This window comes from Saprolegnia diclina (genome assembly GCF_000281045.1).
Source record: "Saprolegnia diclina VS20 unplaced genomic scaffold supercont1.20, whole genome shotgun sequence".
Classification (NCBI taxonomy): domain Eukaryota; phylum Oomycota; class Saprolegniomycetes; order Saprolegniales; family Saprolegniaceae; genus Saprolegnia; species Saprolegnia diclina.
The window spans coordinates 458228-484305 of NW_008246087.1; the positions used below are offsets into that span (position 1 = coordinate 458228).

The 26078-nt window shown below is 58.5% G+C and overlaps 14 protein-coding genes across 14 annotated transcripts; 7 read left to right on the top strand and 7 right to left on the bottom strand.

The window, feature by feature from the left end:
* The first annotated feature begins 702 nt into the window (after positions 1-702).
* SDRG_07143 (hypothetical protein) lies at positions 703-2900 on the top strand. Its single transcript, XM_008612961.1, has one exon. The coding sequence runs from the start codon at positions 780-782 to the stop codon at positions 2847-2849; it is 2070 nt and encodes a 689-aa protein (XP_008611183.1). The 5' UTR covers positions 703-779; the 3' UTR covers positions 2850-2900.
* Positions 2850-4424, bottom strand: SDRG_07144 (hypothetical protein). Its single transcript, XM_008612962.1, has 3 exons — positions 4353-4424; positions 4134-4300; positions 2850-4083 (listed from the first exon to the last, which is right to left on the bottom strand). The coding sequence occupies exons 1-3, from the start codon at positions 4378-4380 to the stop codon at positions 2905-2907; spliced, it is 1374 nt and encodes a 457-aa protein (XP_008611184.1). The 5' UTR covers positions 4381-4424; the 3' UTR covers positions 2850-2904.
* A 114-nt stretch (positions 4425-4538) lies between these two features.
* On the top strand, positions 4539-5492 carry SDRG_07145 (hypothetical protein). The gene is made up of 4 exons (XM_008612963.1): positions 4539-4947; positions 5001-5130; positions 5180-5277; positions 5325-5492. Exons 1-4 carry the CDS (start codon positions 4564-4566, stop codon positions 5445-5447), a joined length of 735 nt encoding a protein of 244 aa, XP_008611185.1. The 5' UTR covers positions 4539-4563; the 3' UTR covers positions 5448-5492.
* SDRG_07146 (hypothetical protein) lies at positions 5475-5753 on the bottom strand (the record flags this gene model as incomplete). Its single annotated transcript, XM_008612964.1, has 1 exon — positions 5475-5753. One exon carries the CDS (start codon positions 5751-5753, stop codon positions 5475-5477), a length of 279 nt encoding a protein of 92 aa, XP_008611186.1.
* Positions 5754-6174: 421 nt separating this feature from the next.
* On the top strand, positions 6175-7554 carry SDRG_07147 (hypothetical protein). The gene is made up of 4 exons (XM_008612965.1): positions 6175-6731; positions 6790-6962; positions 7010-7131; positions 7177-7554. The coding sequence occupies exons 1-4, from the start codon at positions 6212-6214 to the stop codon at positions 7289-7291; spliced, it is 930 nt and encodes a 309-aa protein (XP_008611187.1). The 5' UTR covers positions 6175-6211; the 3' UTR covers positions 7292-7554.
* Positions 7305-9008, bottom strand: SDRG_07148 (CMGC/DYRK/DYRK2 protein kinase; the record flags this gene model as incomplete). The annotated part of the gene is made up of 2 exons (XM_008612966.1): positions 7305-8352; positions 8398-9008. 2 exons carry the CDS (start codon positions 9006-9008, stop codon positions 7305-7307), a joined length of 1659 nt encoding a protein of 552 aa, XP_008611188.1.
* Positions 9009-10772: 1764 nt separating this feature from the next.
* On the top strand, positions 10773-11454 carry SDRG_07149 (hypothetical protein). Its single transcript, XM_008612967.1, has one exon. It carries the CDS (start codon positions 10878-10880, stop codon positions 11310-11312), a length of 435 nt encoding a protein of 144 aa, XP_008611189.1. The 5' UTR covers positions 10773-10877; the 3' UTR covers positions 11313-11454.
* Positions 11455-11504: 50 nt separating this feature from the next.
* Positions 11505-13108, bottom strand: SDRG_07150 (elongation factor Tu). Its single transcript, XM_008612968.1, has 2 exons — positions 12418-13108; positions 11505-12363 (listed from the first exon to the last, which is right to left on the bottom strand). The coding sequence occupies exons 1-2, from the start codon at positions 12979-12981 to the stop codon at positions 11581-11583; spliced, it is 1347 nt and encodes a 448-aa protein (XP_008611190.1). The 5' UTR covers positions 12982-13108; the 3' UTR covers positions 11505-11580.
* Positions 13109-14367: 1259 nt separating this feature from the next.
* On the bottom strand, positions 14368-17045 carry SDRG_07151 (serine/threonine protein kinase). Its single transcript, XM_008612969.1, has 15 exons — positions 16844-17045; positions 16703-16798; positions 16588-16650; positions 16452-16541; positions 16323-16406; positions 16215-16271; positions 16110-16172; positions 15997-16062; positions 15929-15955; positions 15683-15879; positions 15253-15640; positions 15001-15202; positions 14749-14949; positions 14610-14705; positions 14368-14569 (listed from the first exon to the last, which is right to left on the bottom strand). Exons 1-15 carry the CDS (start codon positions 17029-17031, stop codon positions 14411-14413), a joined length of 1977 nt encoding a protein of 658 aa, XP_008611191.1. The 5' UTR covers positions 17032-17045; the 3' UTR covers positions 14368-14410.
* A 106-nt stretch (positions 17046-17151) lies between these two features.
* Positions 17152-18611, bottom strand: SDRG_07152 (hypothetical protein). The gene has a single exon (XM_008612970.1). It carries the CDS (start codon positions 18346-18348, stop codon positions 17323-17325), a length of 1026 nt encoding a protein of 341 aa, XP_008611192.1. The 5' UTR covers positions 18349-18611; the 3' UTR covers positions 17152-17322.
* A 438-nt stretch (positions 18612-19049) lies between these two features.
* Positions 19050-19502, top strand: SDRG_07153 (hypothetical protein; the record flags this gene model as incomplete). Its single annotated transcript, XM_008612971.1, has 3 exons — positions 19050-19074; positions 19123-19440; positions 19491-19502. The coding sequence occupies exons 1-3, from the start codon at positions 19054-19056 to the stop codon at positions 19500-19502; spliced, it is 351 nt and encodes a 116-aa protein (XP_008611193.1). The 5' UTR covers positions 19050-19053.
* Positions 19503-20820: 1318 nt separating this feature from the next.
* SDRG_07154 (hypothetical protein) lies at positions 20821-21267 on the top strand (the record flags this gene model as incomplete). The annotated part of the gene is made up of 2 exons (XM_008612972.1): positions 20821-20964; positions 21058-21267. 2 exons carry the CDS (start codon positions 20821-20823, stop codon positions 21265-21267), a joined length of 354 nt encoding a protein of 117 aa, XP_008611194.1.
* Positions 21268-21885: 618 nt separating this feature from the next.
* SDRG_07155 (hypothetical protein) lies at positions 21886-22801 on the bottom strand. Its single transcript, XM_008612973.1, has one exon. It carries the CDS (start codon positions 22467-22469, stop codon positions 21951-21953), a length of 519 nt encoding a protein of 172 aa, XP_008611195.1. The 5' UTR covers positions 22470-22801; the 3' UTR covers positions 21886-21950.
* A 1575-nt stretch (positions 22802-24376) lies between these two features.
* SDRG_07156 (hypothetical protein) lies at positions 24377-25801 on the top strand (the record flags this gene model as incomplete). Its single annotated transcript, XM_008612974.1, has 3 exons — positions 24377-24493; positions 24556-25371; positions 25416-25801. The coding sequence occupies 3 exons, from the start codon at positions 24377-24379 to the stop codon at positions 25716-25718; spliced, it is 1236 nt and encodes a 411-aa protein (XP_008611196.1). The 3' UTR covers positions 25719-25801.
* Between the last annotated feature and the right edge of the window lie 277 nt (positions 25802-26078).

Here is a 26078-nt window from a genome sequence, read left to right on the forward strand (position 1 = left end):
ACGCGCCTCTGCACTCGCGTGCACGTTCAAGTACGTCAATAACCCCAACAAACGACGTCGATTCGGACGCACCAAGTACTAAGCTTAGTCGATCGATGCGACAGGTTTAGTGCAACGCGCGGCAAGCCTCGCGACAGTGCTTCGACGACGGCGTTGTCACGCGACTTCATAGTTGAGCGCTTGCCAATCTTGGGTCGAGGATGACGCACGGAGGACGAGCGCCGTATATTCGAAAGTGCAAGGGCAATGTGGAAGCCGCAGCTGCCGGTCGATCGGACGGCGTTTTATGCAAAACCAGATGGACCGAGACTGGTTGCAGTCGCATCTGTGTGATGGCACCGCACGCAACGTCGTCGTGGCTTCGTCACGACTCCCCGGTCACTTGCTTTGTCACGAGCGTTGAACTGGCGTAGGCAGGTTTGAGATCTGAGTGCTGCTACACGAATGCACCGGTAGCTTCCGACGGCGTCGCCTACTGTGTACTGTAGGAAGCTCCTTCGCTGCATCTTTGTGTCTACCTTGCTGTGACTGCTTTGCCCATGGAACCCATGCACGAGACTATTCGATATGCATCTTGCAAAGGTTGTAATTGGTTAACATGTCAATCGTAGTATCGGGGTAATTAACGCGGCACAGGCTTTTTCGAGGCGTAGAGCGTTGGCAATGCGTTACACAGCGCCGGTCGAACACGCTTTTGCCAGCTTCTACTCTGCCGACAGCAGCTGTCTCGCGCCTGGAGCATGCCAATTTAGAGTGTACTTTACCTTTTGCTCCGGCTCATGGCAGCCTCCACGCCCATGCTCCTGCTGCTGCTAGGCTGGCTGGGTATCCTCGCCGTCGCCGCCATCGACCCGCCCACCGGCAACCACCGCAAGATCGACGTCGACCTCTGGAACGACCTGCATACCAAAGAGTCGGTCGACGCGATCGTCGAGTTTGAGGGCCTCCAACAGTTCTGGGGCGACAAGGCCGAGCACACCGACTTGGACAAGCCGTCGAGCAACGTCCGAGTCCGCGACCTTCTCCGGTCCGTCGCCGAGCGCGCGCAGGTGAACGCGCGCCACATCCTCGAGGGCAAGGCGCCGCACCGCCGGCGGCTCGAGAGCGCGCCCGAGGTCTGTCCCGGCATCGACGACGTCGAGCTCCAGGACCTCTGGGTCGCCAACCAGTTCAAGGTCTTCTCGCTCACGCTGTGCATTGCCGAGCAGCTGAGCAACCTCCCGCACGTGCGTCGGCTGCGGTACGGCTACACCATGACGATCGGCACGACATCGAGCGTCATGCAAACGGGCAGCGCCAACTCGTGGGGCATCACCGCGATCGGCGCGCCTTCTGCGTGGGCGCTCGGCCACACCGGCCAAGGCGTCCTGATCGGGTCCATCGATAGCGGCGTCCGGGCGACGCACGAAGCGCTCTCGGCCAACTTCCGGGGTCCTTACGGATGGTACGACGCAGTGACCGAGTCACCGACGCCCGTCGACGAGAACGGCCATGGGACGCACACGATGGGGACGATCGCCGGAAGCCACGGCGTCGGCGTCGCGCCCGGTGTCACATGGATGGCTTGCCGCGCGTGCTCGGCCTCCGAGTGCAAGGAAGCCGACCTCCTCACGTGCATGCAGTTCATGCTGTGCCCGACCGACGTCAAGGGTGAGAACGAAGACTGCTCGAAGGCGCCGCGCGTCGTCAACAACAGCTGGGGCGCCGGCGCGACCGACCTCGGCTCGTACCGCGCGGCCGTCGAGGCGTGGCGCCGAGCGGGCATCATCCCGATCTTTTCGAATGGCAACACGGGCGCGTCCGGGTGCGCCTCGGTGCAGAGTCCGGCCGACTATGACAATGTCATTAGCGTCGGCAACACCGACTCGACGGGCGCGCTGAGCCAAACGAGCAGCCGGGGACCGACCAAGGCGGGGGCGATGAAGCCGACGCTGTCCGCCCCCGGGTCTGCGATCACGTCGGCGTCCAACAAAGGCGATGGGTCATACGCGGTCATGTCGGGCACGAGCATGGCCGCGCCGCATGTCACCGGCGCGGTCGCTCTTCTCCTCAGCCAGCACCCGAGCTGGGGCTACGACGAGATCCTCAAGGCGCTCACAACCAGCGCGACAACATCGACGCTCAAGCCGTCGACGCCCGACACGTGCGGGGCCACGGTCTCAACCACGTTCCCCAACAACCATTTCGGCTACGGCCTCCTCTCGCTGACACCGTCGACACCGGCGACCACGAATGCGACGACGACGATGCCGTCAACGATCAACGCGACGACCAGTGTACCGTCACCGACCGCCGTCAACGGATCCACTGCGCCGTCGACGATTCTGCCACTGCCGTCGGCGTCCTCGAGCCATGCAGCCAGCAGCACGCCACCGCCCGTGACGACGACACCGGCACCGACCGTGCCACCGTCGGAGCTCAACACGGAGCTCAACACCGACGTACTGATCGTAACACCGGTGCGGTCCGTCGTCATCGTTGTCGGCACGAGCGTCCGTGCGACGTCCGTGTCGTCGTCGGCGCCCATCACGGGCGCGACGCTCACGTACAGCCCGATGACGCAGCAAGTGGTCGCGTTCAATGGCGAGTGCCTCACCGCGTCGCCGATGGCCGAGAGCAGCGGGACCTTCCTCCTGCACACGTGGCCGTGCCGCCTCAGCAATATCAACCAGCGCTGGGTCGTCAAGGACCAGCGCATCGCCCACGGCCGCCACACCAACCAGTGCTTGGCGGTGGTCGCGTCGTCGGCCGGCGTCGCGCCCTGCGACCCGAAAGCGCCGTCCCAAGTGCTCAGCGCGCTCCCGCTCGACCGCGCGATGGCGTACCTCTCGTCTCCGCGTCGCGTGTAGTTCAGATCCTAAGACTCTCAAGACATGTTGTATCTATCTTATTACGGAAAACAGCCTACGACTCGAGGGCCAACGCAGCAGTGAGGCGGTCGATGAGCTCGGCCTTGAGGCCCTTCGTGTCCAAGTTGCGCTCCTTGAGGTATGCACGCAGTTCGACGACCTTGAGCTTGGTCACTTGCCCGATATCGCGCTTCGAGGTCTTTGCCGAGACGGCGTCGACGACGACTACCGTTGCGCTCGTCACTGCCTTCTCCGTCGGCGCGTCGATGAGTGTGACCTCGTCGTCCTCGTGTGTCATCGCAACGTCATTGGACGCGTCGTCGTTCTGCTCTGCAGCTGCTTCGTCGTCTTTCTCCGAAGGTCCGTCGTCGTTGTGGTTCGTCGGAGCTTGGTCGTGCTGCTCAGGAGCAGCACTGTTGTCTGGTTCAGTGATGTCCAGCTCGGCATCTGCCTCGGTCATTGCAGTGTCGTCCTGCTCGGCAGCTGCACTGGAGCTTTGTTGGGGCGTTGCCACCGCTTCGCTCGTCTCGTCGGCGGGCTTGACGGCGTCTTGTGCATCTGCGTCTTCTGTCGGGGCGTCCGCCCGAGACGCGTCTGGGTTGCTTTCTTCTTCCTTGGCGGTTGTGGTCTCGACCGTGTTGGACGGTGCGAGGTCCGCCGATGACGCGCGTGTCTTCTTGGCGGGCGACCCGCCTTCGGTGCGCACGGCGTCGAGCTTGGCAGTGAGCACATCGACCTTGCGCTTCGTGTCGGCTTCGATCTCGCGCTTCTTGACCTCAAACTCTCGTCGACGGAGCTTGATCTTCTCTTCGATGGCTTCCATGGACGCGTCGACAAGGGCTTGCGTCTCCTTGGTGTGACGCGCAGGAAGGTAGTAGATTGGGATCGGCGCGACTGTCTGAAGGAACCGCGCGTGGTGGCGCTCGTACGTTGTGCTGAGCGTGACCTGTCGCTCGAGCTTGGCGATGTTGTCGCTGGCGCTGCGCTTGAGCGACGAGATCTGCGTCTCGATCCTTCGCTTCTCCGAGCGCTGGGATGCGAGGCCTTGCACCCGCTGGCTCTGCTCTTTGGTCTTGGCGTCCGCCGCCGAGAGCAACCGGTCTTGCTTCTGGAGCAAATCGCTATCCTTTGCGAGCTGCTTCTTGGCTTTGCCGAGGTGCCCCATAAGGTTGCCAAACAAGCGGCGCCGCCCGTTCAAGAGGTCGATGGGCATCGCTGTCCCGTCGCTCCCGCGCTACAACAGGTCGTTCGTCGGTGCAGTTCATTCTCGTGCGGCAAGCGTACCATCAAACGTCGGCGCTTCTCTTCGCCTTGGCCTTCAGGCTCGCGCGCCGTGCGCTTCCGCGGCGAAGCAGCATCGGCAACCGCACCACGCTCGCCGAGCCGGTCGCGGATGCTCTTGCCATTGCGCGGGGTCTCATTCTGGTCGTGGCTACCTCGCCGGCCCTCGGCTACACATACAGCCCATCGGTCTTCTCCTCTTGCCACGTCACGCGCTCGTACCATGGCGTCGCGTCGGCGTCTCGGGCATCGTCGTCGTGATGTGTGGTCGCTCCGATGTTTCGATATCTTGGCCATACCCAAGTGTAGTGACCCGTTAAAGTACGTTTCGATCACTCGCAAGTTCTCGTGAAGTGCGTCTCGTTCAAGTGCGTTTGCGGAACACTGCGTCAAGTACGGTTGCCAATTAAGTTCGGGCAGCCCAGCGGCAAGGATGGAGGACACGCCGACGCCGTCGAGCGCCGTCCACGCCGACGACTACAACGCGTGCTTCAAGGACACGGTGTGGCTGAGCACGTTCGAGCTCAACTTCCACACGGTGCTCTACTACTTTGCGCTCTCGCCCTTCTACGACAAGAACTGCAACAACGAGCGGCTCAAGATGCAGCGGTTGCCGCTCGACCAGCTCGTCAACATGCGTGGCATCGAGTACGAGCTGCTGCCCAACCTCTCCAAGCAGCTGCCGCAGACGCTCTACATCATTCGCAAGCAGTTTCGCACGAGCAAGACCAGCGTCCAGGTCATGGCCATCTACTACTGCCTCGACCAGACCATTTACCAAGCCCCGAATACGTTTACGATGATCACATCGCGCTTGGTACGACCATGACCTTATCAATGTGCGCAAACCGCATGGCATGGTGAGCGTAGAAGAAGTGCAGCTACCGCATCAACAAGGCGTTCCAAGCGCTCAGCGCCGGCGTCCGCTTCAGCCCCACCGAAGGCTACGCGTGGGACTTCAGCACGGACGAGAAGAAGGAGCCGCTCATTCCCTCGGAGCGTACGACCGCTTGACGCAGTGTCACTCGATACTGATGGCCACCGTGTAGAGTTGGCCCTCAAGCTCAAGCGCAAGCAAGAGAAGGAGGAAAAGACCAAGCAAAACAGCTCGCGTGTCGATGCGATTGTCCTCAACCTCGTCAAGAAGGTACATCATCGCTCGATGTGCATGGCCTCATCTATCCAATGTGCTAGCATGCACCAGAAGTCATGGCAGCGGGGGCGGCGATGATGGCACCGCAGCCGCCTGCTGTGCCCGAGGCGGAGGCGACGCCGGCCGACGGCAACCCACCGCCGGCCAAGCGTCAGAAGATGTGATTTCGCCATCAATATGGAGCCTCTGTGTTACTTATCTTTCTTGTCGTCGTTCTCGTCGTTCTCGGGTTGTACCGTCTTGTCTTCGGTGGGCATGCTCGGGACGAGGCGCGTCGCGACCTCGTGGACCATTGGCGGCTGCGTCGACATGCGCAGCTTGGGCAGCAGGATGAACACGATGAGGAAGAGCACAAAGCCGACAACGATGCCCACGTTGACGCCGCAGATGCGGTTGACCGGGTACGGGAGGCAGTAGGGCTCGTCGGCCACGCGGCGCTGGCGCCAGCTGCCGTCGACGTGCTGCGCCATAGGGACCGCTGGAGGAGTTCGGATACTGCGAAGGTATCCGGTAGATACAATTCGGCATGTGCCATGTTGAAGCTTTGCCTCCAATTTCGCTGCCCGCGCAATGTGTAGACGCACCAAGGCTGTATTCTACACGCGAGAAGAGCTCCACGTATTCAAGCCTGAGCTCTTTCAGCTTGCGTTCGCGCCTGCCGTCTCGGTGCAGCGAGCTATGGCAAGTGCGATTTCGGTGGCTGCTCGTCGTTTAGGCGGCTGCTGGTGGCGTAGCCTGACTGGACGACGTCTCTCCTCTTAGACGTTCTGTACTACTGAGCAAGATTGTCGTGTGAGACTCGTATAGCAGCGCGATCAACAGCGAGCTTGCGGGTGTGCAGGAAGCCAACGCGCGGGTGGCCGCGTTGTTGTTTTCGGCATTTGCCGATTGCAAGATCGCAAATTCTGGTTATTTGAGTGGAGCGACGATGGAGGTCCATGTGTGGAGCTCGCTGGAAGAGCAGGTCGATACGGTGCTGCCCGTCGAGATCGCCGGCGACAAGTACCTCGTCGCGGTAACCTCGTTCCTCGAGGGCAACGACTGGAGCAGCAGCGTGCGGCTCTTGCGCTACGCCAGCGGCGTCTTTGAGCACGTCCACGCCCTGCGCCTCCCGACCAGCGTCGCCAGCGTCGCGTGGTTCGAGCCCGACGTGCTCGTTTGCGCCGGCGACGATGGCGATCTTTACTATTGCATGTATGACACCGAGGCGTCTCGTTGGCGCCGCCTCGACCCGGAAGTCGCGCATGGTCACAACGACCTCATCACGTCCGTGGACATCCATGTGTCGACGCTCGCGTCGGCCAGCTGGGACAACAGCGTCAAGGTCTGGGACCTCACAACGATGGCGCTGCGCGAGCAGCTCAAGGACCACACGGACAAGGTCTGGGGCGTCCAGTGGGCGCCGTTGGCGACGGAGCAGTGTGCGACCGCGTCCCAAGATCGCACCGGTAGCTGTCGCTTGCACCAACCTCCGTCTCTCGAAGATGCTTATGCCATGGTATATAGTGCGGCTGTGGGATACGCGCCAGCCCCGCGCGACCACGTCCGTCTCGACGCCAAGCGCGGCCATGTGCGTGGCGTGGCACCCGACGCAGGACCACCTCGTGACCACGGGCCTCGAAGACGGGTCGCTCTGGACGATCGACACGCGGTCCTTGGAGACGACGCTCTCGACCTTGGTATCGCGACTGCGACCTCCCGCCCACATCGCTCACACGTCACGTAGAACCAAGTGCATCGCAGCAGCGTGCATGCCATCTCATACCACGACGATGCGCTGGCGTCGGCTTCGGACGACACGACAGTGCAGATCTGGGACCATCTCTCGTCGGCGTCGCCCACACAGCGGTAGGCTTCAACGGCCCATATGCTACCGTACTGACTGTATACTAGGCTCGTGTACGACGAGCACGCAGACTATGTACACGGGGTCGCGTGGTGGCATGGCAACTGCGTCGTCTCGAGCAGCTATGACAAGAGTGTGCATCTTTGGCCCGTCGAAGCCTAAATGCCAAGACTTCTTAAATAGGTAGCAGCTCTTTCCCACTGTCCGCAGCTTCCTTGGGCTTGGCCTTGGCGACCGAGTTGCGCGCAGGCTTGGGTGGGGGCTTGACGTCGAGTAGCCACTCGTGCGCGAGCGCATCCGATGGCGTCAGCCGCACGGCCGGGTCCCATGCCAAGCACCGCGCGACAAAGTCGGTCATTTTGCCGTCCGGGTTCTTCAGTAGCGCGCGGAGCTCGCGGGACTTTGGTCGGCGCTTCCGACCGCGTGAGTTGACGAGTTGGAGGGGCTCACCAGCTTCGTCAAAGAAGTTTTTGCGGCGCTTGCACGACGCCACCATCGAAGCCGGCGGGACGTCCAGCACCTCCATGATGCAAGCGAGCTGCTCGGCCTCGTTCTCACCCGGGAATATCGGGTACCCGGTGAAGAGCTCGCCGATGATGCAGCCAAAGGACCACATGTCGATCGGGTGGCCGTACGGGAGGCCGAGGATGACCTCGGGCGCGCGGTAGAAGCGCGACTGGATGTACGTAAAGAAGGTTGCGTTCTCAAAGCAAGACGAGCCAAAGTCGATGAGCGCGACAAGGTGCGTCTTGGGCTTCTTCAAGAGGATGTTTTCGGGCTTGAGGTCGCAGTGCACAATGCGCTGGGCCTTGAGAAAGCTCAGCGCGAGGAGCATTTCCACCGCCATCTTTTTGATCAAAAGCACGGGGAGACCGCGGAATTGCTCGAGGCGAAGGTGCTCGTAGAGGTTCAAACTCAGGAGCTCAAAGCTCATGCAGAGGTGGCAGCGGAACGTAAACGACTCGTGGAGCCGAATGATGTTGCTCTTCCCATCGCTATCGGCTTGCTTCATGTGGGAGAGGAGCTGCGCTTCGACGATCGACTGCTCCTGGAACTTTTGCTTGTTGCGTACGATCTTGACCGCCACCATTGCCCGAGCCGCGCGGTCGTGGCACTTGAGCACTTGGCCAAACGAGCCGCGCCCAAGATGCCCGACGATCTCGTACCGGTACGCAATGTGGTCGTGGACGTTCCCGAGATAGTCGCCGTTCTCGTCGTCAAAGCTAGGAGGCATATGGGAGGCAACACACCATGGAGGACGAGCGTACCCGTCGTTGCCGACCGCGTTGGCGCGCGTCTTGGACGCGAGCGTGCCATAGTAGTAGACCTTTTCGACCGCCAAAATCTCGGTTTTCTCAAAGTCCGTGAGCTCCTGCGACGCGGTCTCGAGCACGGCCTGCGGCGTTTGGACGCTTGTCGGCGCCGACTCGAGCCCTTTGTTTTGGCCGCGATTGTGGTCATAGCCCCGGGGTGGGTCCTTGGCTGGCTGCTTGGGCGGCGGTCGCGGCTCGGTCGGCGGTCGCGGTACGGCCGTGGCCATCGACGTCTCGGCCACTTTGCTCGGTGCGTTTTCCTTGGCAGTCTTGGCATCGACTTGGGCCTTGGTCGCACTACTGCTATCAGGCTTGGTGGCGTCGGGCGCCTTGGGCTTGGCACTGTCACGAGGCTTGTTGTTGGGTTCGGGCGGGCGCATTGGCTGGAGACGAGGGTTGCTTGGCGGCGGGTCGCTCGGCTCCTTGCGCTCGCGCATGCTCACCGCCAAGGACGGGATCGACGTCGACCGCGCCGGCTCCTTCTCGACGGCGACCGGCGCGGTTCGCCCGAGGTGGAAGCGGTCGCGCAGCGACGGCAGCTCAATGGGCCGGCCAAACGCGCGCATGCGACGAGTTGAACCCGGGCAAATGGAACCCTTTCGTATTTTTAGCCGCACTCGGTAAAAAGGCGGGATCCGCGGACGCCTTTTCGGCTTCAAAGACAGGGGCGTCGCGTAGGTACATTCTGAACCAGCTGGGGCTGGCGACGGCGTGGGACGCTTTGCAAAGCGAGCAGGTTCTTCGTGCTCGTCGTCGCTGCAGGAGAAGAGTGGCTTCAGGAATCGATGCGCGTTGCTCGGCTTCCTCGGGCTGTCGATTGTGTCGGGTGAGGTGGACCTTATAGCATTGCCAACACGTGGAGAAGCAGCGCCTTTCGCAGGCATCCAATGCATCATCATCATATACTCATCTCAACGCCCCAGCTCCAATATGCCATGAAGCCCTACATCTGCACAGTCTGCTGCAACACCGTCGACGACAGCCTATCGCGCATGCTGGTGCAAGGGCAGGAGGAGGCATGGGATGGAATCTGTGCACGGGCACGGCTTTTCGGAAACTGCAGGTCCACCCATGGATCGTCCCATGTTGGTCGGTACGATCTGGTCGATCGTGTCGAGTACTTTGAGTTTGTAATACCGAGCGGCCGCTTTTCTTGCACATGTAGCATATGCTGGTGCCAGCTGGTGCACTTCAGAGTTGAGCGTTTTCAGGACAACAACGATTCGCGGCCAAACGGGGTACATGTACGGGCCAATTATTATATTTACACCCACTTGGCCCGCCAACACGCTAGCCGCATTCGAGTAGTACGGTATGCTTCACCTCGAGTACGTACTAGTAGTTGGTATGGGGACAGGCCAATTTGCGCGCTGCGTGCGTCGAGTGCGACCTCGCACGCGCGCGCTGTCACCAAGCCAACTCGTCGATCAGATTTGGCACCTCTGCTTTGCAAGATGTGCTCCCGACGCTTCTGATCATGGCAACCCATCGCGTCGTATTTTTTTATTTTCAAATAAATAGAGCGTTGCGCCTGCGTCGTTTTTATTGTGCCCACTCGGACGTCGCCGCGCCGTCTGAGTTGCGGCCTTGCATGATGGCCAGGTCCCGGCTCTAATGCATTAGCAGCCCATAAGTAGCAGCGTCGGGACGCACCTCTGGCGACGCGTATCAGCGATTCCTTCACTTGGCGATCGGCGCCGTCCCGAGCGTCCGCACTTCTGTCTGCAAGTTGAAGCCACGCGTTGCCGTCTTTAGCGCCAGCCTCATCTCGCCGTAGGAAATGTATCGACAGCGCTTCAGGATTATAGAAGGAGGAGACGAAAGCTGCGCCGGGATGGACGAGATAATAGACGGTGGGTTGCCACAGGCGAAACAGTACACGGGTGCTGCAGTTGCCTTCGTCGTCGCTGTCGATAGAGGCAGTGCCACGTCCAACTTCAAGATCTTATCGTGGCCAACATTGCGCTCGGCGATTAAAATATCATTTGAAATTGGACGCGTGGGAGCTATTAAAAACGCGCACCCAATCGCGGCGCATTTAAAAAAAGAGACGCGTCGTACAATCCAATGGCATACAAATCTTCAATCATACAATGCAACCACGCCGCGCGCCAAGAGGGGGACACGAAAAAAAGACACGCGGACTTTTTTTTTTTAAATGGCGCACCTCGCATTAAAATAGCAGGTGGTTTTATTGCAAGTGTCTTTTATTCGGCTCCTTTTTTGTGAGATTTAATTGAGCATACAAAGAGAGAGTGTACGTTGTGAAAACGCAATAAAAATTGGTGGCCAAGGCGGATTGTATTGCCCCCTCCCAGAACTTATCGCTAGGCCCGCAGCTACTCGAGTACACTGTACACGGCGCTCCACTAAGAACGGCGACGTGGGCTAGGACTTCTGCTTTTCCCGACAAACCCGCAAGTCAAGTACACATCATGGAGATCGCATCGGACGTCCGGGAGCTGCTTGTCGGCCTCAAGGAGCCCAACACGGCCGCGGAACAGCAGGTGTTCCTCGAGATCCAGGCCATGCACATGACGTACTGCGAGTTTATGACCAAGCTCTCGGCGCAAGTCGCCGACCTCGCGCTCGGCTCGTCACCGGAAGCGCGCGTCTTCTTTTACCAGCTCCAGCGCGCTATTTATCAAGACTGGACCTCGACGATCACAGAGTGTGCGTTCTTCTCGTCGCCCAACTCGCCGTCAACGCTGCAGCGGAAGCTCGACTTGTACGAAGGTGTGGCGCGCGACTGCATGGGCTCGGAGGACCTCTGCAAGTGCGCGTGCGCGTCGTCGCTCGAGGCCAACGCGAACCTCTCGATAGAGCAGTGCATCGGCCTCTACGAGGCCCACCGGGCGCACTCGCATTAGGAGTGCCACCACCATGATTAGGTTAGAAAAAACTCGTTTTAAAATATTGTAATAGCGCGCCGTGGGTAGTTTGTCGTTTCGAGTTTGTCGCTGCGCGTCTACCCACTACATGCTGGCACTGCATCGACTGTCTCTGCGTCGTCCTCCGGCATGGGTGCTGGGATATGATGGCGAGTTGCAGTGGCGACGGAGTTGCGACGCGTGAGACATATTGAGCATTTTCCGTGTTAAACCACCTAAGTTTGGTCCTATATTACGCAGTTGCCGCTTACTCGATGATCTTGGAGACGACGCCGGCGCCGATCGTGCGGCCACCTTCGCGGATCGAAAACTTCATGCCTTCGTCAATGGCGACGGGGTGGATGAGCTCGATGCGAAGCGTCGGGTTGTCGCCGGGCATGACCATCTCGGTGCCTTCCGGGAGCATAATGTTGCCCGTGATATCGGCCGTGCGGAAGAAGAACTGCGGGCGGTAGTTGGTGAAGAACGGCGTGTGGCGGCCGCCCTCTTCCTTCTTGAGGACGTACACACCGGCCTCGACCTTGGTGTGCGGCGAGATCGAACCGGGCTTGCAAAGCACCTGGCCGCGCAAGACGTCGTCGCGCTTCAAGCCACGGAGAAGCACACCGACGTTGTCGCCGGCCTGGCCGCGGTCAAGCGACTTGCGGAACATCTCAACACCCGTGCACGTCGTCTTCGTGGGCACGTCGCGGATACCGACAAGCTCGACTTCATCACCCGTGTTGATGACACCCGTCTCGACACGGCCCGACACGACCGTACCACGGCCCGAGATCGAAAACACATCTTCGACCGGGAGCAGGAACGGCTTCTCAAAGTCACGCGTCGGGTCCGGGATGTATTCATCGACCTGGTTCATGAGCTCAATGACAGCGTCACGGCCGAGGTTGTGGTCACGGCCTTCGACGGCGGCGAGGGCCGAACCGCGGACGATCGGGATGTCGTCGCCGGGGAAGTCATAGACGTCGAGGAGCTCACGGATTTCCATCTCGACCAATTCGAGGAGTTCCTCATCATCGACCATGTCGACCTAGTTTGGATCGCACCATCAGTGCCTGTGCCATGATGGGATGATGCAGCGTACCTTGTTCAGGAAGACGACAAGGGCGGGGACACCGACCTGGCGGGCCAAGAGGATGTGCTCGCGCGTCTGGGGCATCGGGCCATCTGTGGCCGAGACGACCAAGATGCCGCCGTCCATCTGCGCAGCGCCCGTGATCATGTTCTTGACGTAATCAGCGTGGCCGGGGCAGTCGACGTGGGCGTAGTGGCGCTTTTCCGTCTCGTACTCGACGTGCGAGGTCGAGATCGTGATACCACGAGCGCGCTCCTCGGGGGCCTTGTCGATATCTTCGAAGGCAATGAACTTGCCACCGCCCTGCTCCGAGAGGACACGCGTGATGGCCGCCGTGAGCGTCGTCTTGCCGTGATCGACGTGACCGATCGTGCCCACGTTAAGATGGGGCTTGGTGCGGTCGAACGTGGCCATGCCACGGACGGACGACGGGATGCGACGGGCGAGTTGGCGCAACATGAGCTCAAGCGAATTCGAGAATCTCAAAGTGGCCGCGACTGCAGCCCCAGTATACACAGCCTCGTAACCACTGGTTGGGCCCGATCCATCCGCATATAGTGTTACAAATTGCATTATAGTGTCAGATGTAACCTTTGCGCGCGGCCTCGCCGGGCACGCCTGCACGAGCGACACCCGACGTGGCGTGGCCTGCCGCACGATCACGTCCTACACCCCGTGCACTGGTACATACTGGCCATGCCACCGCGGTCACATTGCATTTACGCAATCTGACCTGGGCCTGGTCCGTAACCTTCGGGAGCGTTCTTTCCACCTCGAAACGTAACTGGGTGTCGCTTGCGTGGGCCACAACGAGCGTTTGCAAAGCAACGTGCAGATCGACACCCAACGCGTGCCTGCAGAGTGATCGGGACAGCGACAGCCCACACCGCTGTGGCGGACGCAGCGTCCTACGACACACACTATTTGACATTGAAAGCTACGGTGGGTGCCCATTCTTCACACTATTTACGACATTCCCCCAATTCGTTGCAAAGACGTGGCTTCAACCTGCGCTTTGTCGCGGCATCTCCCTTTTTTATTCCAAAATACCCTAAAAAGTGCAGTTTTAAACAAAATAACCCTATAATGTCAATAGAAATCCCGTAATGGCAATCTATGCACCCGGCTGTCCGATACAAGCCGTATGTCGCATCCACGTCCAAGAGATGTGGCGCGGCAAGGTGCATCAAAAGATAAGGGTTTCGGACCCTGTTTTTGTCCGAGACGAGACATTTTGTCATTGGTGGGGTTGGGAGGGATTTGCTCGAGATGGATTCCGGCAGCACCAGCTGGAGGGCAACCCTCGGAGCAGGATCAGCTGCGCCGCGGCCAAGCGCTTCCTTGCGCAAGTACCCGAGCTCGACACCTTGCAATATCCGTGCCCATCGCGCTGACCACGGAGCTTCTTTCTGAGCTTCTGCAATGCAAAACTTGGTCTGAGCTACTCAGTAGCTGCAGGGTTCTCAATCGCAGAGTTGGTTGACGCGTCAAATCCAGAACGGCGCCCGAATCAGTCGCCGGATCGTCGGGGGCCTTCGCTGGCCCGGACGACCACGGCAATTCGTACATAGCCATGCGTTTGTCTCTCGTTGGCGGTGTGCATCAGAACCGTAGCTTCATATCAAGCATGGCGTAGCGCCATGTCATTTGACACGCATAAATTGGGTCATCCTCTGCACACCGACTAAGAAACACTCGCGAGCACTGTTCTAGTCGATACGACTGCTGTCTACTCCATCTACTAACAGTGCTGACGATGCGACGACGACGGACTCTGCCTCTCTGACGTGGCCCTTCGCGAAATGACAAGTGGATTCCAAATGTCGTATCCGGTCATCCGGATACGATGGCAGCACTGGTCGCGGGGGCGGGGCTGGCGCCAAATCGCGGGAAAACGACAAAAAGCCGCCAAATCGCGGGAAAACGACAAGAGGCGCCAAACGAAACCCGACACGAAGGTGACAGAAGACAATATTGTGTCCTTAGAACAGTTTAAATTACGTCATACACACATGGACGGAAGGAGCTCGTCCAGCGTCGTTACGATCTCGGTTGCCGTCGGCCGGAGCGCTGGGCTGTGGGCAATGCACGCGAGCACGAGCGTCTCGAGCCAAGGTGGGCAGTCAGAGGACAATGTGGGTGCGATTTTGCCTTGCATGACCTACAGCCAGCCATAAGATCCGAGTCGACTGTACTAGAACGACCTTGTACATGATGGCAAAGTTGCCCAGTGGCTCGCCACGCGCGTTGGTAAAGTCGGCGTATGGCATCGCATGCGTCTCGAGCTCGGCCAAGACCTACAGCCATCCATAGTACGAATAGACGAATGAGGACTCGGACCATGCCAAACGAGTAAATGTCGGCTTTGGTGTCGTAGTGCTTGCCTTTGAGCACCTCGGGGGCCGTCCAGCGGTACGTGCCGACAGCGTTGGTCATGCTTTCGTCCGTGACGTGCCGAGCGATGCCAAAGTCGGCGAGCTTGGCGTGGGCGTGCGCATCCGTCAAGAGTACATTGCGCGACTTCAAATCCCGGTGAATCACCTAATTAATCAACCCAATTCATGAACCAAACTCTGGAGTCATTGGTTTCACCTCAGTGGCGTGGAGGTACACGAGTCCTCGCGCGATTTCCAAAGCAAATTGCGCTTTTTGCGACCAAGCGACGCTGTTGCGGGCGCGACTGTAGAGAAACGCTTGTAGATCCCCGCCCGCCATGTACTCCATCACGCAGCGCACATCGCCTGTCGCATCCCAAAAGACGCCGACGAGGCCAACGAGATGCGGGCTGCACAGCCTAGTACCGCAGGTGTGAGGCAATGATGTCGGCAGGAGCACCATCACAACCTTGTCATGAGTTCGATCTCGTCGAGGAGGGTCTCCATGTACTCGGCCGATTGCTTCTCGCTCCGGAGCTGCTTGACGGCAACGAGTATCGACTCCTTGTATGTCGCGAGTCGCACTCGCCCAAACGAGCCTTGGCCCAGCACAGTGTCGAGGAAGCGTACGTCCTGCGGCTCGAGGCGGAAGTGCTGCAATTGGTCCGACGTCCACGGGGTGCTCAGCAAGTCAAAGTCATCGTCCGTGCGCGGCGACTTGACGGCTTGTGTGCGGCGGCGGCGGTACCAAACAGCATAGAGACAGAGCGCAGAGAGAAGGGCGACCGCAGCCGCGACGATGCCTGCGATGGCACCCGCGCCAAGGCTCGAGCCAATCTCATCGACGCGGTCGCCTCCTACATTCCATTTTAGGGTCCGCCGAAGCGCGTCGAGCGTACCGAGGACGCAGATCTGGAGCGGGGCGGGCAGCAATGACGTGGCATTCGCATACGCTGCCACGTGTCCAAGCGTTTCACAGCCCCACCCCAAAGCGAGCGACGACAGGTTGGCGCCGACGACGATGCGAGCTTGCTCGAGCTCGTGGTAGGCGCCAACGTCACTCGAGAACGACACCAACGGCGTGTTTTGGAGGTACCTAGTCAAAGATGGGGGTATGACGCGCACTTGTCATCGCAATGGCATACATGTAGCGCAGGCGCGTCGTATTGTCACTAGACAAGGTCGTGGGTTACAACTCAGAACGGCGAGGTACGCTTGGTACTTGTTGGGGGAGATGGTCACGTCGAGCGACGTCAAGTACGGGTTGTTGGAAAAATCCCTACCAAACCGCTGAGCCATACGAACTCGACGAGGCGTACAGCGTACAAGATGGACGCTTCGGTGAGGTCCATGGCCTGGAGCTGCTGCAGGCGGTTGTAGGACATGTTGCTACATCTCGGCTCAAGCCCTTTGCTGTGCAAAACGTCGTACAGTGTTTGCACAAACGGTAGGTTCACAAATGTTTCGATCAAGTTGAGCGAGAGGTCCCTAGCGCAAAAAGAATAAGATGGCAATAAGCAGGAGGTGACGACGACGCACAAGTAGACAAGACTGTCGGGCCACGCCATGGGCGTCGTGGACGTTGCGTCCGCGAACGAGAGCAGGCCATTGTTGCGCAGCGAACTACACGCGCGTCAGAAGATGCCAAGCAGCACAGCAGCAGCATACATGTGCGTGAGGTTGGGCGGCCAGAACGCGTCGCGCTCGTTGATGAGCCGCGGCCAGTTGTTGTCGAGGACGTACGAATTCTCAAACGTCCTACTCGACGGTCAGGCGTGCGAGGTCGACGACAACAGCGACGCACAGGTTTTTGAGAGACCGGGGCAGGTACAGGCCCGAGACGTTGAAGATAGCGTCCTGGATCGACCTACAGCGGAACCGTCACGTGCTTTGTCACTCGCATGCGAGCAGCGTCATACAAGGACTCGACATTCGCAGTGAGGGTCGCCACTGTCGACGCGTTTTGGCCTGGCAGCCGCATACCAACCTGCGTGATGCCGTTGCTTCGAAAAGACCTAGGCGGAGGCATGAGGCGCGACGACAAGGAGCGTCGAGCGGACAGGCGTGGCGTGTCGGGCAGGTCGTGGATGACATCGATGGTGTCGGTGATGCCGCCGGTATAGTTGTAGGTGGCCGGGTACGCTGTTCGCACAGCGCAGGCTTCGTTGACGACGCAGCAGCCTGGCGCCTTGCAGTACGCAGCGACGCACGTGAACGTCGCGTTGTAGGCGGCAAACGGGCAGGCCATGCGCAAGGAACTGGTGAATTCACCGAGTGGCCGATCGAATTCGCGTATCAAGTACTGCGTACGTCGCGTGTCAAACACTCTATTTACAAAAACTCTGATTCGCTTCGACGAGCATCTGTGCCATGTACTGGATAAGCGAATATATACCAGCAAGCCATCAGTAGAAGCACAGGAAGCAGTTGACCATAGAGCCGTGAGCCATTGTGTCATTCATGGCTACGTCTTAGGCTGGCTACGGTATGTAATGGCTCGTGGGTAACCTCACTCACACTGGTCGTCTGCCTCATGTCCTCATGGCTTGAGCTGACAACGAAAGCGGCGCATGCGAGGGTAGCGGCGCCGGAGGGCCTTGAGCATCGAGGCGTAGCTGTCGCTGATCGTCAACATCTCATCTTCGTGAAGCTCGGCGCGGTCGCTGAGAACCTTCTGGAGACGCACGAGCGTCGGTACGAAGGTGCTCAAGCGCCACGGGTGCAGCGAGAGCTCAGCGTGCAGTGCCGCAAGCGTCTCGATCCATGTGCCGAGGTCCTGAGCATCCGCAGTGTCGGTGGTCGCCGCATGCATATCTTGAAAGGACGTGATGACAGACTTGACGACAAGGAGGACACGACTGGTGAGCTTCCAGACGCGCTTGGCCTTTGTGGCGTCATCAGGGACCTCGAGCTGGGCTTGCGTCGAGTCGTCTTCGTGGTCGTCGTTGGAGAGACAGTGCGCTGGCTGCGCGGTGAGAGTGTCGACGGGGGCGGTTGGCGCATCTGGCGTACCGGCGTGGAAGGAGCCCATGGGCAGACCGCCGAGGTACAGGCAGCATGGGTCGTGCGTCCCAAAGGTAATCATTCGCTTGCGCGGGGCACTGTGCTGCGGGTCGGCCACTGAGCGCGGAAACGCTGGGTACGACACGTAGCGACTACCTGCGCCAAAGCCGACCGCGGGTTCGTACAAGGGACACGGCTCGAGTGTGCCAAAGGTGACCGTGGGTGCGAGACAGGGCATGTTGCCGTCGGCTTGGGCCGACGGAGACGAGCCATCCTGCTCGAGGCCGACGAAAGGGTCGTGCAGGTGGCACGGTGCAAGCGTACCGAAGGTGATCGTCGGGGGGTCGACAGTGGCGCTCGAGTCGCCAAGCACGACAAAGTACCGGGTCGCTGTCGCTAAGCAGCTAGCGCTGTCGCGGCTCATGCAGATCGGCATGTCAAGCGGATAGCACGGATCTTGCGTGCCAAACATGAGCGTCGCCACGCTGCCCGCATGTGGGATCGTCGTCTCGGCTAGGAGGAAGAAGCGCTGGGCCATCGGCGTAAAGTTGTCCAAGCGCATGCTGTTCGTGCAGCTACTGAGCTCGCTGTTGCTGCTATCTCCAGAGCCGGCAGATTCTACAATGAGCCGAAAAGAACAGGCCTTGAACCTCCCAACCAGGACCCTGCGCTCTCCTTCTCGCGGCTCGCCCGGCTCTGCCGCCTGATGTCGTCGAGGCTACGTCCGAGCAGCAAGAGCGTCGCGGCCCCGGTCGTCTCCTGCTCGGCGCCATCACCACGGTTGCCTGTCGCGTCCGGTGCACGTGCGTCGGGTGCACGATGGCCCAAGATATATATTTTAAAGAGCCATAAGAAGCAAGCGTATGTTATATAACATATCAAGCGCCAAACACAGCCTGCTGGACCAATCGACCAAGCTCGCACTGTTATGGCTGCATAACTCGTGTACGAGTACTTGGCAACCTTGCGCATCGAGCTACATGCATGCGCCTTGTCTTGCCAACACGGTCCGAGAGCCCAAAATGGCGGTCCCTCGGCGAAAATATGGCGTCGTTTCGACTGTGCAAAATCCGGATAAAACCGGCAAAGTTTATTTCTGCGCCAGTTATCCCTGACGAAACGTCGCCTAAAAAGGGGATGAAACATTGGTCAACATCCACACTGTTGCGCACGACCAATGTCACGCAGCAAAGTTGGGCCAACGACTCGAAGCCGCAGCTACCGCGTGCGGCGCCACCGGCTCGGCTTGTATGTTTGCGTCACCTCGATGCTCAATGTCTCGTCTTTGGTACAGTACGCGCACGGTTTCATTTAGATTGACGACCCTTGCGTGTAGCCGCTAGCAGCCTACATCTCGGAGCATTTCCCGTGGCAAGGCTACTCTACGCCGCCCGAGACGTTTGCCAACTACAGCGACTTTAACACTGCGTTTCTCGCCCTCAACCAAAAACGCTACTCCAACACCACGCTGCCCGTGGGCACGACGTTCCTCATGGACGACGCCCAGAACGCCCAAGTCGCCCGCACCAAACTCACGACGCATTCGCAGCCAATGAGCTTGGATGGTTGCTTCGCGAGCTCGCTCATGGGACTCCCAGGACTTGTCTTTTACACGAGCGCCAACATGCAAAGCATCTGCGCGGCGCTCAACAATGTGTCACGCATCCCAATAGTGGGGTTCAAATTGTATGTAGGTTCTTGTAGGAGTATATGTAGGAAAAATAACGCCACGTGATTGGCCAAAATGGCCGTGAATTTCGAGGTTTCCTACAAGTCGTCAGAGGCTTTGTATCTTCGAACTACGACGATTTCTACATATAAGAGCCAGTTCTTTCATATACCTCCGAGGCTATATGAAAGAACTGGCTCTTATATGTAGGAAAAAAGAGTTGGCTTGTAGGAACAAAAGGCAACATCTGGAGCAAAAAGAGGATCTTTCATTCGTCGTCTGCACGTTAGATATGCCTGGGAGCCGAAGGACGAGATCGACCTCTTCGATCGGATAACCCGCATCTAGAACCTCCTTGCGTGCCAAAGCGAGCTGCTTCGCTATCTCAATGTTCTTGAGGCGTAGGTCGGCCTCGAGAAGCGATGTTTCCATCGCCATCTTCGACTTCTCCAAATCGAATCGACTCTCGTCTAGCTCGACTCGACGCATGTCGACCTCTGCGCGGCGTTGCTCGCCAGCCGCTGGGTTTCCAACCAAGCTGCTCAAAGACGCAAACGCACCCTTCGAGCTGTTCTGCTTCTTGTTGGACATCGTGGGAGTGAATGGTGCCGTTTCCCGGTCGAGTCGTTGCCTTGGGTGTTCTCTGCAAGAAGAGCCGGAAAGGGGCCGCTTGCAGTAGACGCGGGAGTAGCGGTGGACGCAGCGGAGGGCCGACTACCAAACGCTGACGCCTGGTCATCGTCTGGCATCTCCGTTTCGGAGCCAGAGTCATCGGTGTCCGAGCTACTTGAGCTGTCGGAGGTGTCGTTCGCCAAAAGCAGACGCGACGACGGTCGATCGGCTTTACAACGCTTATTGATTGGCTCGAATCACTTGAAAGTGAGATGCGTCACAACATGCGATGGCGCGTCCCAGAAGCAACTCCTACAAGTGGGGTTCAATTTCGTTTTGGTTGTAGGAATGCGGGCTTATCGACGTCATTTATTTCTAGGCTTCTGATTGGACAAAAAGCTCCGAATTTTCGATTCCTACATATATTCCTACAAGAAACCTACATATAATTTGAACCCCACTAATGACACAGAAAACGCATGCTTTCATCCTCGCTTGTTCACGTACGTGTATGGCCGGTCGTGTGTTTGGCTCGTGCCTGGCGACGCCATCTCGAACCGTCCTAACAAGCTGGATAATGTTGTCACGCTCTACTTTGCCAAGACGGAGCTTCGACCCCGGGCATTCTCGTGGCTTTTGTTTGTCTATCGTCTGGGTGTGACGCTCTTTGTGTGGTACCGGCTCTACGCCCACTACTACCGCCACTGCTTGGAGCTCGAGGCGCGGCTTTGTCAATGCAGCCACCGACTCAAGATGCCACCGGGCGATTGGTCGTACGAGATTGTGCTGGGCGACCCGATGGCCATTGTGCTTATGGACGCGTGGGTCGTGTCCCTCTACTACCTCGATATCTGGGTCAACGTCACCGACTTTGGCGTCGCTACGATGCAAATGCAGGTCAGCGACGACCTGTGGCTCATGGAGCGGTCCTTTACCTGTCGCGCACGGTACATACATCATTGCGTCCTCCGATCCCACACGTGGTACTAGGTCTGGTTTGCGTACTGGGGTCTCTGCCTCGTCTCGCACGTGCTCAAGCGCTGGCGCAAAGAACATTGCTTTTCCGAAGTCGACTCGACACTTCTTGCGGTCGCGGTGACGGTTTGCAGTCCCATTCTTGTGTTCATGTTGGAACACATTGAGAACTGTGCCGGCTGTACCAAAGCCTCTTCTACTGCCTCGTGTCCACGGCGCTTCTGAGCAAAGAGAGCGAAGCGGCGCTCGTTTGCGTCATCTATGCCTGGACGACGCTCAGTTTTACGTTGGTCTACGGCGACGTCGCAAGTATGTACACATGGACATTGCAACAGGCTGTTATCATGCCAGTAGGGTGTGTTCGTCGACCACTGGCCATCCCAGAGGATTGCAGCTCTGCGCGCTTCAACAGCGTCAAGAGCGCCGCCTTATTCCGCGCCGCCAAAACCTTGCGGAAGCGGCCTGCGCGCGGTGGCACCATCTATCACGCGATGGACTTGAACGCGCAGTCCGACGATCAGTCTACGGGGCACCGACTGCTTCGTGCTTTTCTACTGCAACAGCGAGCTCGTCGAGAGGCTGCGCCTGAGCCTTCACTCGTGCGCCAACTTGAAGAGCGCGGTGATTCCACACGGCAAGGAGCCGTCCAAGTACGTCATCAACGAGTTGCGCGCGGCGATGTCTCTCGTGATCAAGGAGTGTGGTCCCGTCCTACCGACAACCAGGAAATACGAGCTGCGCACGTCGCTTGAGCCTTCTGTTTGGTGTATTTAGAATGCAGTAAAATGCCATGACTTGAAATGACACGGGAAATCCAACGAATGGTATCGTTGATACTGTAGGTTTGACAAGATGATATGATATGGATTGAAATCTTTATACAGACTAAAGACTCCACCTACTAAGACTTAAAAACTAGTTGTGTGTTGAACGTCGGCGGCCAAAAGCTCTTCAACGTGCAGGAGTTCCTCGGCCGGCAGTACATCGTGCCGTCCGTCGTCGGGATGCGCGTACGAGGTGCAGTCGTCGGGTGCGAGCTTGGACAAATGATCCGTGGCTTGGTTGAACTCGCGAGGGTGGTGTTCCCATGTGCACGTAAAACATGCCGCGAGCTCCCGCGCCTGGACATGCAGCTTCTGCAAGCGAGCCTCTTGGACCCGGTAGATGCCCTTCATCTGCTGCATCAGCAGCATGCTGTCGCCGCGCACCGTGAGATGCGTCACTGCCAGTCGCTGAGCTAACTGGAGCGCCGTGATCAGACCGTCGTACTCGGTCTCGTTGTTCGTTGTCGCGGTATCAAGGTAGTTGGCTTGGTACACCACGCTCTGGGGCGGCTCGGTCAAAAAGACGAGCGAGCCACTACCGCCACAGTGCGGATCTTTCCGAGCCGCGCCATCAAAGTACGCGACCCCCGCAAGCGAGGTCATGTGGCACACCGGGTCGAGAACAGCGTGCTCGCCGTGTTGCTGCACGAGCGACTCGAAGACACGAGCTCGGAGTGCGTGGTGGCGTCGAGTGTGGTACTGGCGTTGCGCCTCGCAAGTCCAAAGTAGCGTACCGAACGTGCGTGTGGTCCGGCAGCACGTCGTCAGGAGCGTGAATCTTGCGACACCGTTGGTTCCATAACGTCCGGAGCGTGAGGTGGCGTAGCATCTGCCAGGCTTGTTGCCCGACGAGATCAAACACGATGCCGTGGGAGCGCCAATGTGCGGCCCGCACCAGCCACGCCGGTGCGGCCAGAGGTTTGACAAGATCGAAAACGATGGAGACTGTTCAAGTTGAGATCGAAAGCCTGGGATGCGTGCATAGATAGTACAATATATTAGAGACACTAGGATGTGTCGACAGTGTCAGCACGCACATCGCACTCCGCTCTTGGGTAGCGGACTCATGCCCTTGAACAAACACATGGTGGACAAGAGCTCCCCTCATGTCGGTCACCTCTTGAACTGCTCCGCGATGTTGCGTCGGAAACGCTTGCCGCAAAATCTTCTAGATGCCTCTCGCTCTTGTGCTTCTCGTGCCGTCTCGTTGAGGAAGTTGAATTCGCCGAGGCAATCGAAGCCACCGGGCATCGCAATCGCTTGCCTATCGCTTCTTGGCGTTGATCTGGTTGAATCGGAACGTCTCGCGGTTGGGCTCTTTGTCCGAGGTGAGGCGCATGATCTCCTTCTTGGTCTTGTCGCCAAAAATCGCAATCCTCTTGTGCTTGACGTCAGCCGGGCGAAATGACGCGGGATCGCGTACTGTGTGCTGTGCGGGAAGTGCACCGAGGATGAGTAAGACGTCATTTCCTCCGGGGTCAAATGCGACCGAAGAACTTGATTGAGGCTGTTGAGAACCTCAGCGTCGTGTTCATTTTGGTGTAGAGCTCTTCGACCTTGTTGAAGTCCTTCGTTGGCGCCGAGACGTACTCCTTGAGCAGTCGAGTCAACGTCGTGACGTTGGACTCGCTGTACTAGTACTTCTTTTGGATGTCGGCCCAAATCTCGTGAATCGGCCTCTTGTCGGCAAACGTGCTCGAAGCTCGTTGACCATAGCTGGCTGGCATGAGCTGCATAAGATGCGAGCAGGTCTGCGGTCGGCGGTCGGCGGTCGGCGCCCGAAGTCTTGTGTCGTTGTTGTATTTTGAAATTGGACGACTTGTCTGGGCGAAGTGGCCACGCTTGTCGGCGACACAGTGTCTTTTCTAACAAGAGAGCTAAAAATACACTTGGGTCTTGGCGCCTTCGTGTTGGTCGACCCCGAATCGCAGGCCCAACGTTGACGAACCCCTGCCATCGGTGGTCAGTGCGACCGACCAAGCTGCCAAGAATTCGAGGGATAGCAAGGCCTTGATGCGTCGACGCCAGTTGGATGGATGGTTCGATCGAAGAACCTTTGTCCTTGCACCTACCAGTCGCTATAAAGACACGAGAAGGCAGATCCCAGAGATCACTGTGGCGCGCGACACCAGTGTTGAATGTGGTTTGCGAGAATTGGCGCCACCGGATACCGATCCGTTTTACCCGCTAACCTCAACACAGGCCCGTTCCACCCCGGGCGTGGAGGTTCGACACCAAGGACCTGATGCTGCATCATCACTACCGTTCCTTCTGTATCTGCTTGACAACATACACAGTCTTGGGCTACGTTCTCAGCACACTGCGTGTAATTCGTGCTCACCCGAGTACCTTCTCTCAACGACGGGGACAACAAACGTGAGCGGTTTCTCATTATAATCTATTTGTACACGGGTCGTTTTCATACGTGGTTGGTTTTGCAGTGCACCTTGTGTCTGGTCACATTTCTTTTCTCCTCCAGTACTCCATTCAGCGCTCGACGACTTGCCACCATGACATGCGCCAAGGTCATCCATCATACGTCAACGACTGCCGACAGCTACCGCGTGCGCCGCAATCGCTTGGGCTCGTTCATTTGCATTGCCTCGATGCTCAACGTCTCGTCCATGGTACATTAGTCTGTGTATTTACGTTGGGATGAATCAACTAACGAAAATTGTGCCTGGTGTAGCCACTCGCAGCGTACATTTCCGAGTACCTGCCGTGGCGCGGCGCGTTCACACCGCCAGAAACCCATGCCAACTACACGTCCTTCAGCGCTGCAACACTTGCGCTCCACCAAGAGCGCTACTCCAACGCCACGCTACCGGCGGGGACCACGTTTCTCGTGGACGACAATTACAACACCCAAGTTGTTCGCGCTCTTGTGCCCGTGCATGCACAGCCTCTGCGCTTTGGGGACTGCTTTGCCACGTCGATTTTGGGCCTACCCGGGCTTTCTTTCTATTCGGATAGCCTCAACAACTTTGTCTGCAACGTCCTCGACAACCCGACGACACTTGTCGCCAACGGCTCGTGCTTCCACCTCAACATGCTTTCGCGTCCGTACGACCGAGCGTGCCTCTGGTTCGTGCCTGGCGACGGCATCTCGAGCCATCCTAACAAGGCGGATAAGGTTGTCACGCTCTACTTTGTCAAGACGGAGCTTCGAACCCCGGCATTCGCGTGGTTTTTGTTTGTCTATCGCCTTGGGACAACGCTCTTTGTGTGGTACCGTCTCTACGTCCACTACTACCGCCACTGCTTGGAGCTCGAGGCGCGGCTTCGCCGGTTCGGCCACCGACTCAAGATGCCAGCGGGCGACTGGTCGTACGAGATTGTGCTGGGCGATCCGACGGCCATTGTGCTCATGGACGCATGGGTTGCATCGCTCTACTACCTCGATACGTGGTTTGGCTGCACCAACATTGGAACCGCAACCTTGCAGATGCAGGACAGTGGCGACGCGTTGCTCATGCTGCGAGGTGTCATGTACCTGGCGCGCACAGTACTTCGTAGCCTCTTTTTTCCATCTGATGATCGTGTTTGTAGGTGTGGTTTGCGTACTGGGGTCTCTGCCTCGTTTCGTATGCGCTCAAGCGCTGGAAGAAACAACATGCTTTCAAGGAAGTCGACCCGACGGTTGTGGCCATCGTCGTGACCATCAATGGGCCTGCCTTTACGTTCATGACGGGCCACGTTGTGATCTTTGCTCGCTTTTACCAATGGATGTTCAACTGCCTCATCCCAAGAGCGTTCCAAGGCCAAGAGGTTGAGGTCGGCCTCGTGTCCATCATATTTACCGTACTCACGATCCACATGCCGGTGGCCTATGGTTTGGTGGCGGGTATGTGAAGGGCTTTATGACTGCAGAACGAAGTGTTGCATGGAGGACTCGTGCTGTATGTCGTGTAGGACGACGCAATGGCGAGGCAAACGCCCCCCAAGTAGACTGCAGTTCATTTCGCTTCAACAGCATCAAGAGCGCGGCCATATTTCGCGTCGCCAACGCCCTTCGCATCACCCCCAAGCTCCCTGCACGCGGTGGTACCCTATACCGAGCCATGGACTTGAACCCGCGGCTCAAGCGTTGTCCGACGATCAGTCTACGGGGCACCGACTGCTTCGTGATTTGCTACTGCAACGGCGAGCTCATCGAGCGGCTGCGCATGAGTCTTCTCTCGGGCATCGACACGGCGCACGCGGTGATTCCAC

Bases quoted from the DNA above. Each gene is read 5' to 3' on its own strand.
- SDRG_07150 (XM_008612968.1), bottom strand. From the start codon at position 12,981: ATGCAATTTGTAACACTATATGCGGATGGATCGGGCCCAACCAGTGGT. The intron at 12,364-12,417 runs GTACGCTGCATC...GATCCAAACTAG, and splicing joins TTGTCGTCTTCCTGAACAAG to GTCGACATGGTCGATGATGA.
- SDRG_07143 (XM_008612961.1), top strand. From the start codon at position 780: ATGGCAGCCTCCACGCCCATGCTCCTGCTGCTGCTAGGCTGGCTGGGT.
- SDRG_07147 (XM_008612965.1), top strand. From the start codon at position 6,212: ATGGAGGTCCATGTGTGGAGCTCGCTGGAAGAGCAGGTCGATACGGTG. The intron at 6,732-6,789 runs GTAGCTGTCGCT...CATGGTATATAG, and splicing joins CGCGTCCCAAGATCGCACCG to TGCGGCTGTGGGATACGCGC. The intron at 6,963-7,009 runs GTATCGCGACTG...CACGTCACGTAG, and splicing joins AGACGACGCTCTCGACCTTG to AACCAAGTGCATCGCAGCAG.
- SDRG_07151 (XM_008612969.1), bottom strand. From the start codon at position 17,031: ATGGCCTGCCCGTTTGCCGCCTACAACGCGACGTTCACGTGCGTCGCT. The intron at 16,173-16,214 runs GTACGACGTTTT...GCCGAGATGTAG, and splicing joins CTACCGTTTGTGCAAACACT to CAACATGTCCTACAACCGCC. The intron at 16,063-16,109 runs GTACGCTGTACG...GCGGTTTGGTAG, and splicing joins CTCACCGAAGCGTCCATCTT to GGATTTTTCCAACAACCCGT.
- SDRG_07152 (XM_008612970.1), bottom strand. From the start codon at position 18,348: ATGCGCTTGGACAACTTTACGCCGATGGCCCAGCGCTTCTTCCTCCTA.
- SDRG_07155 (XM_008612973.1), bottom strand. From the start codon at position 22,469: ATGACCTCGCTTGCGGGGGTCGCGTACTTTGATGGCGCGGCTCGGAAA.
- SDRG_07144 (XM_008612962.1), bottom strand. From the start codon at position 4,380: ATGCCCGAGACGCCGACGCGACGCCATG. The intron at 4,301-4,352 runs GTACGAGCGCGT...CTGTATGTGTAG, and splicing joins GACGCCGACGCGACGCCATG to CCGAGGGCCGGCGAGGTAGC. The intron at 4,084-4,133 runs GTACGCTTGCCG...GACCTGTTGTAG, and splicing joins AGAAGCGCCGACGTTTGATG to CGCGGGAGCGACGGGACAGC.
- SDRG_07145 (XM_008612963.1), top strand. From the start codon at position 4,564: ATGGAGGACACGCCGACGCCGTCGAGCGCCGTCCACGCCGACGACTAC. The intron at 4,948-5,000 runs GTACGACCATGA...TGGTGAGCGTAG, and splicing joins CGATGATCACATCGCGCTTG to AAGAAGTGCAGCTACCGCAT. The intron at 5,278-5,324 runs GTACATCATCGC...CCAATGTGCTAG, and splicing joins TCCTCAACCTCGTCAAGAAG to CATGCACCAGAAGTCATGGC.
- SDRG_07149 (XM_008612967.1), top strand. From the start codon at position 10,878: ATGGAGATCGCATCGGACGTCCGGGAGCTGCTTGTCGGCCTCAAGGAG.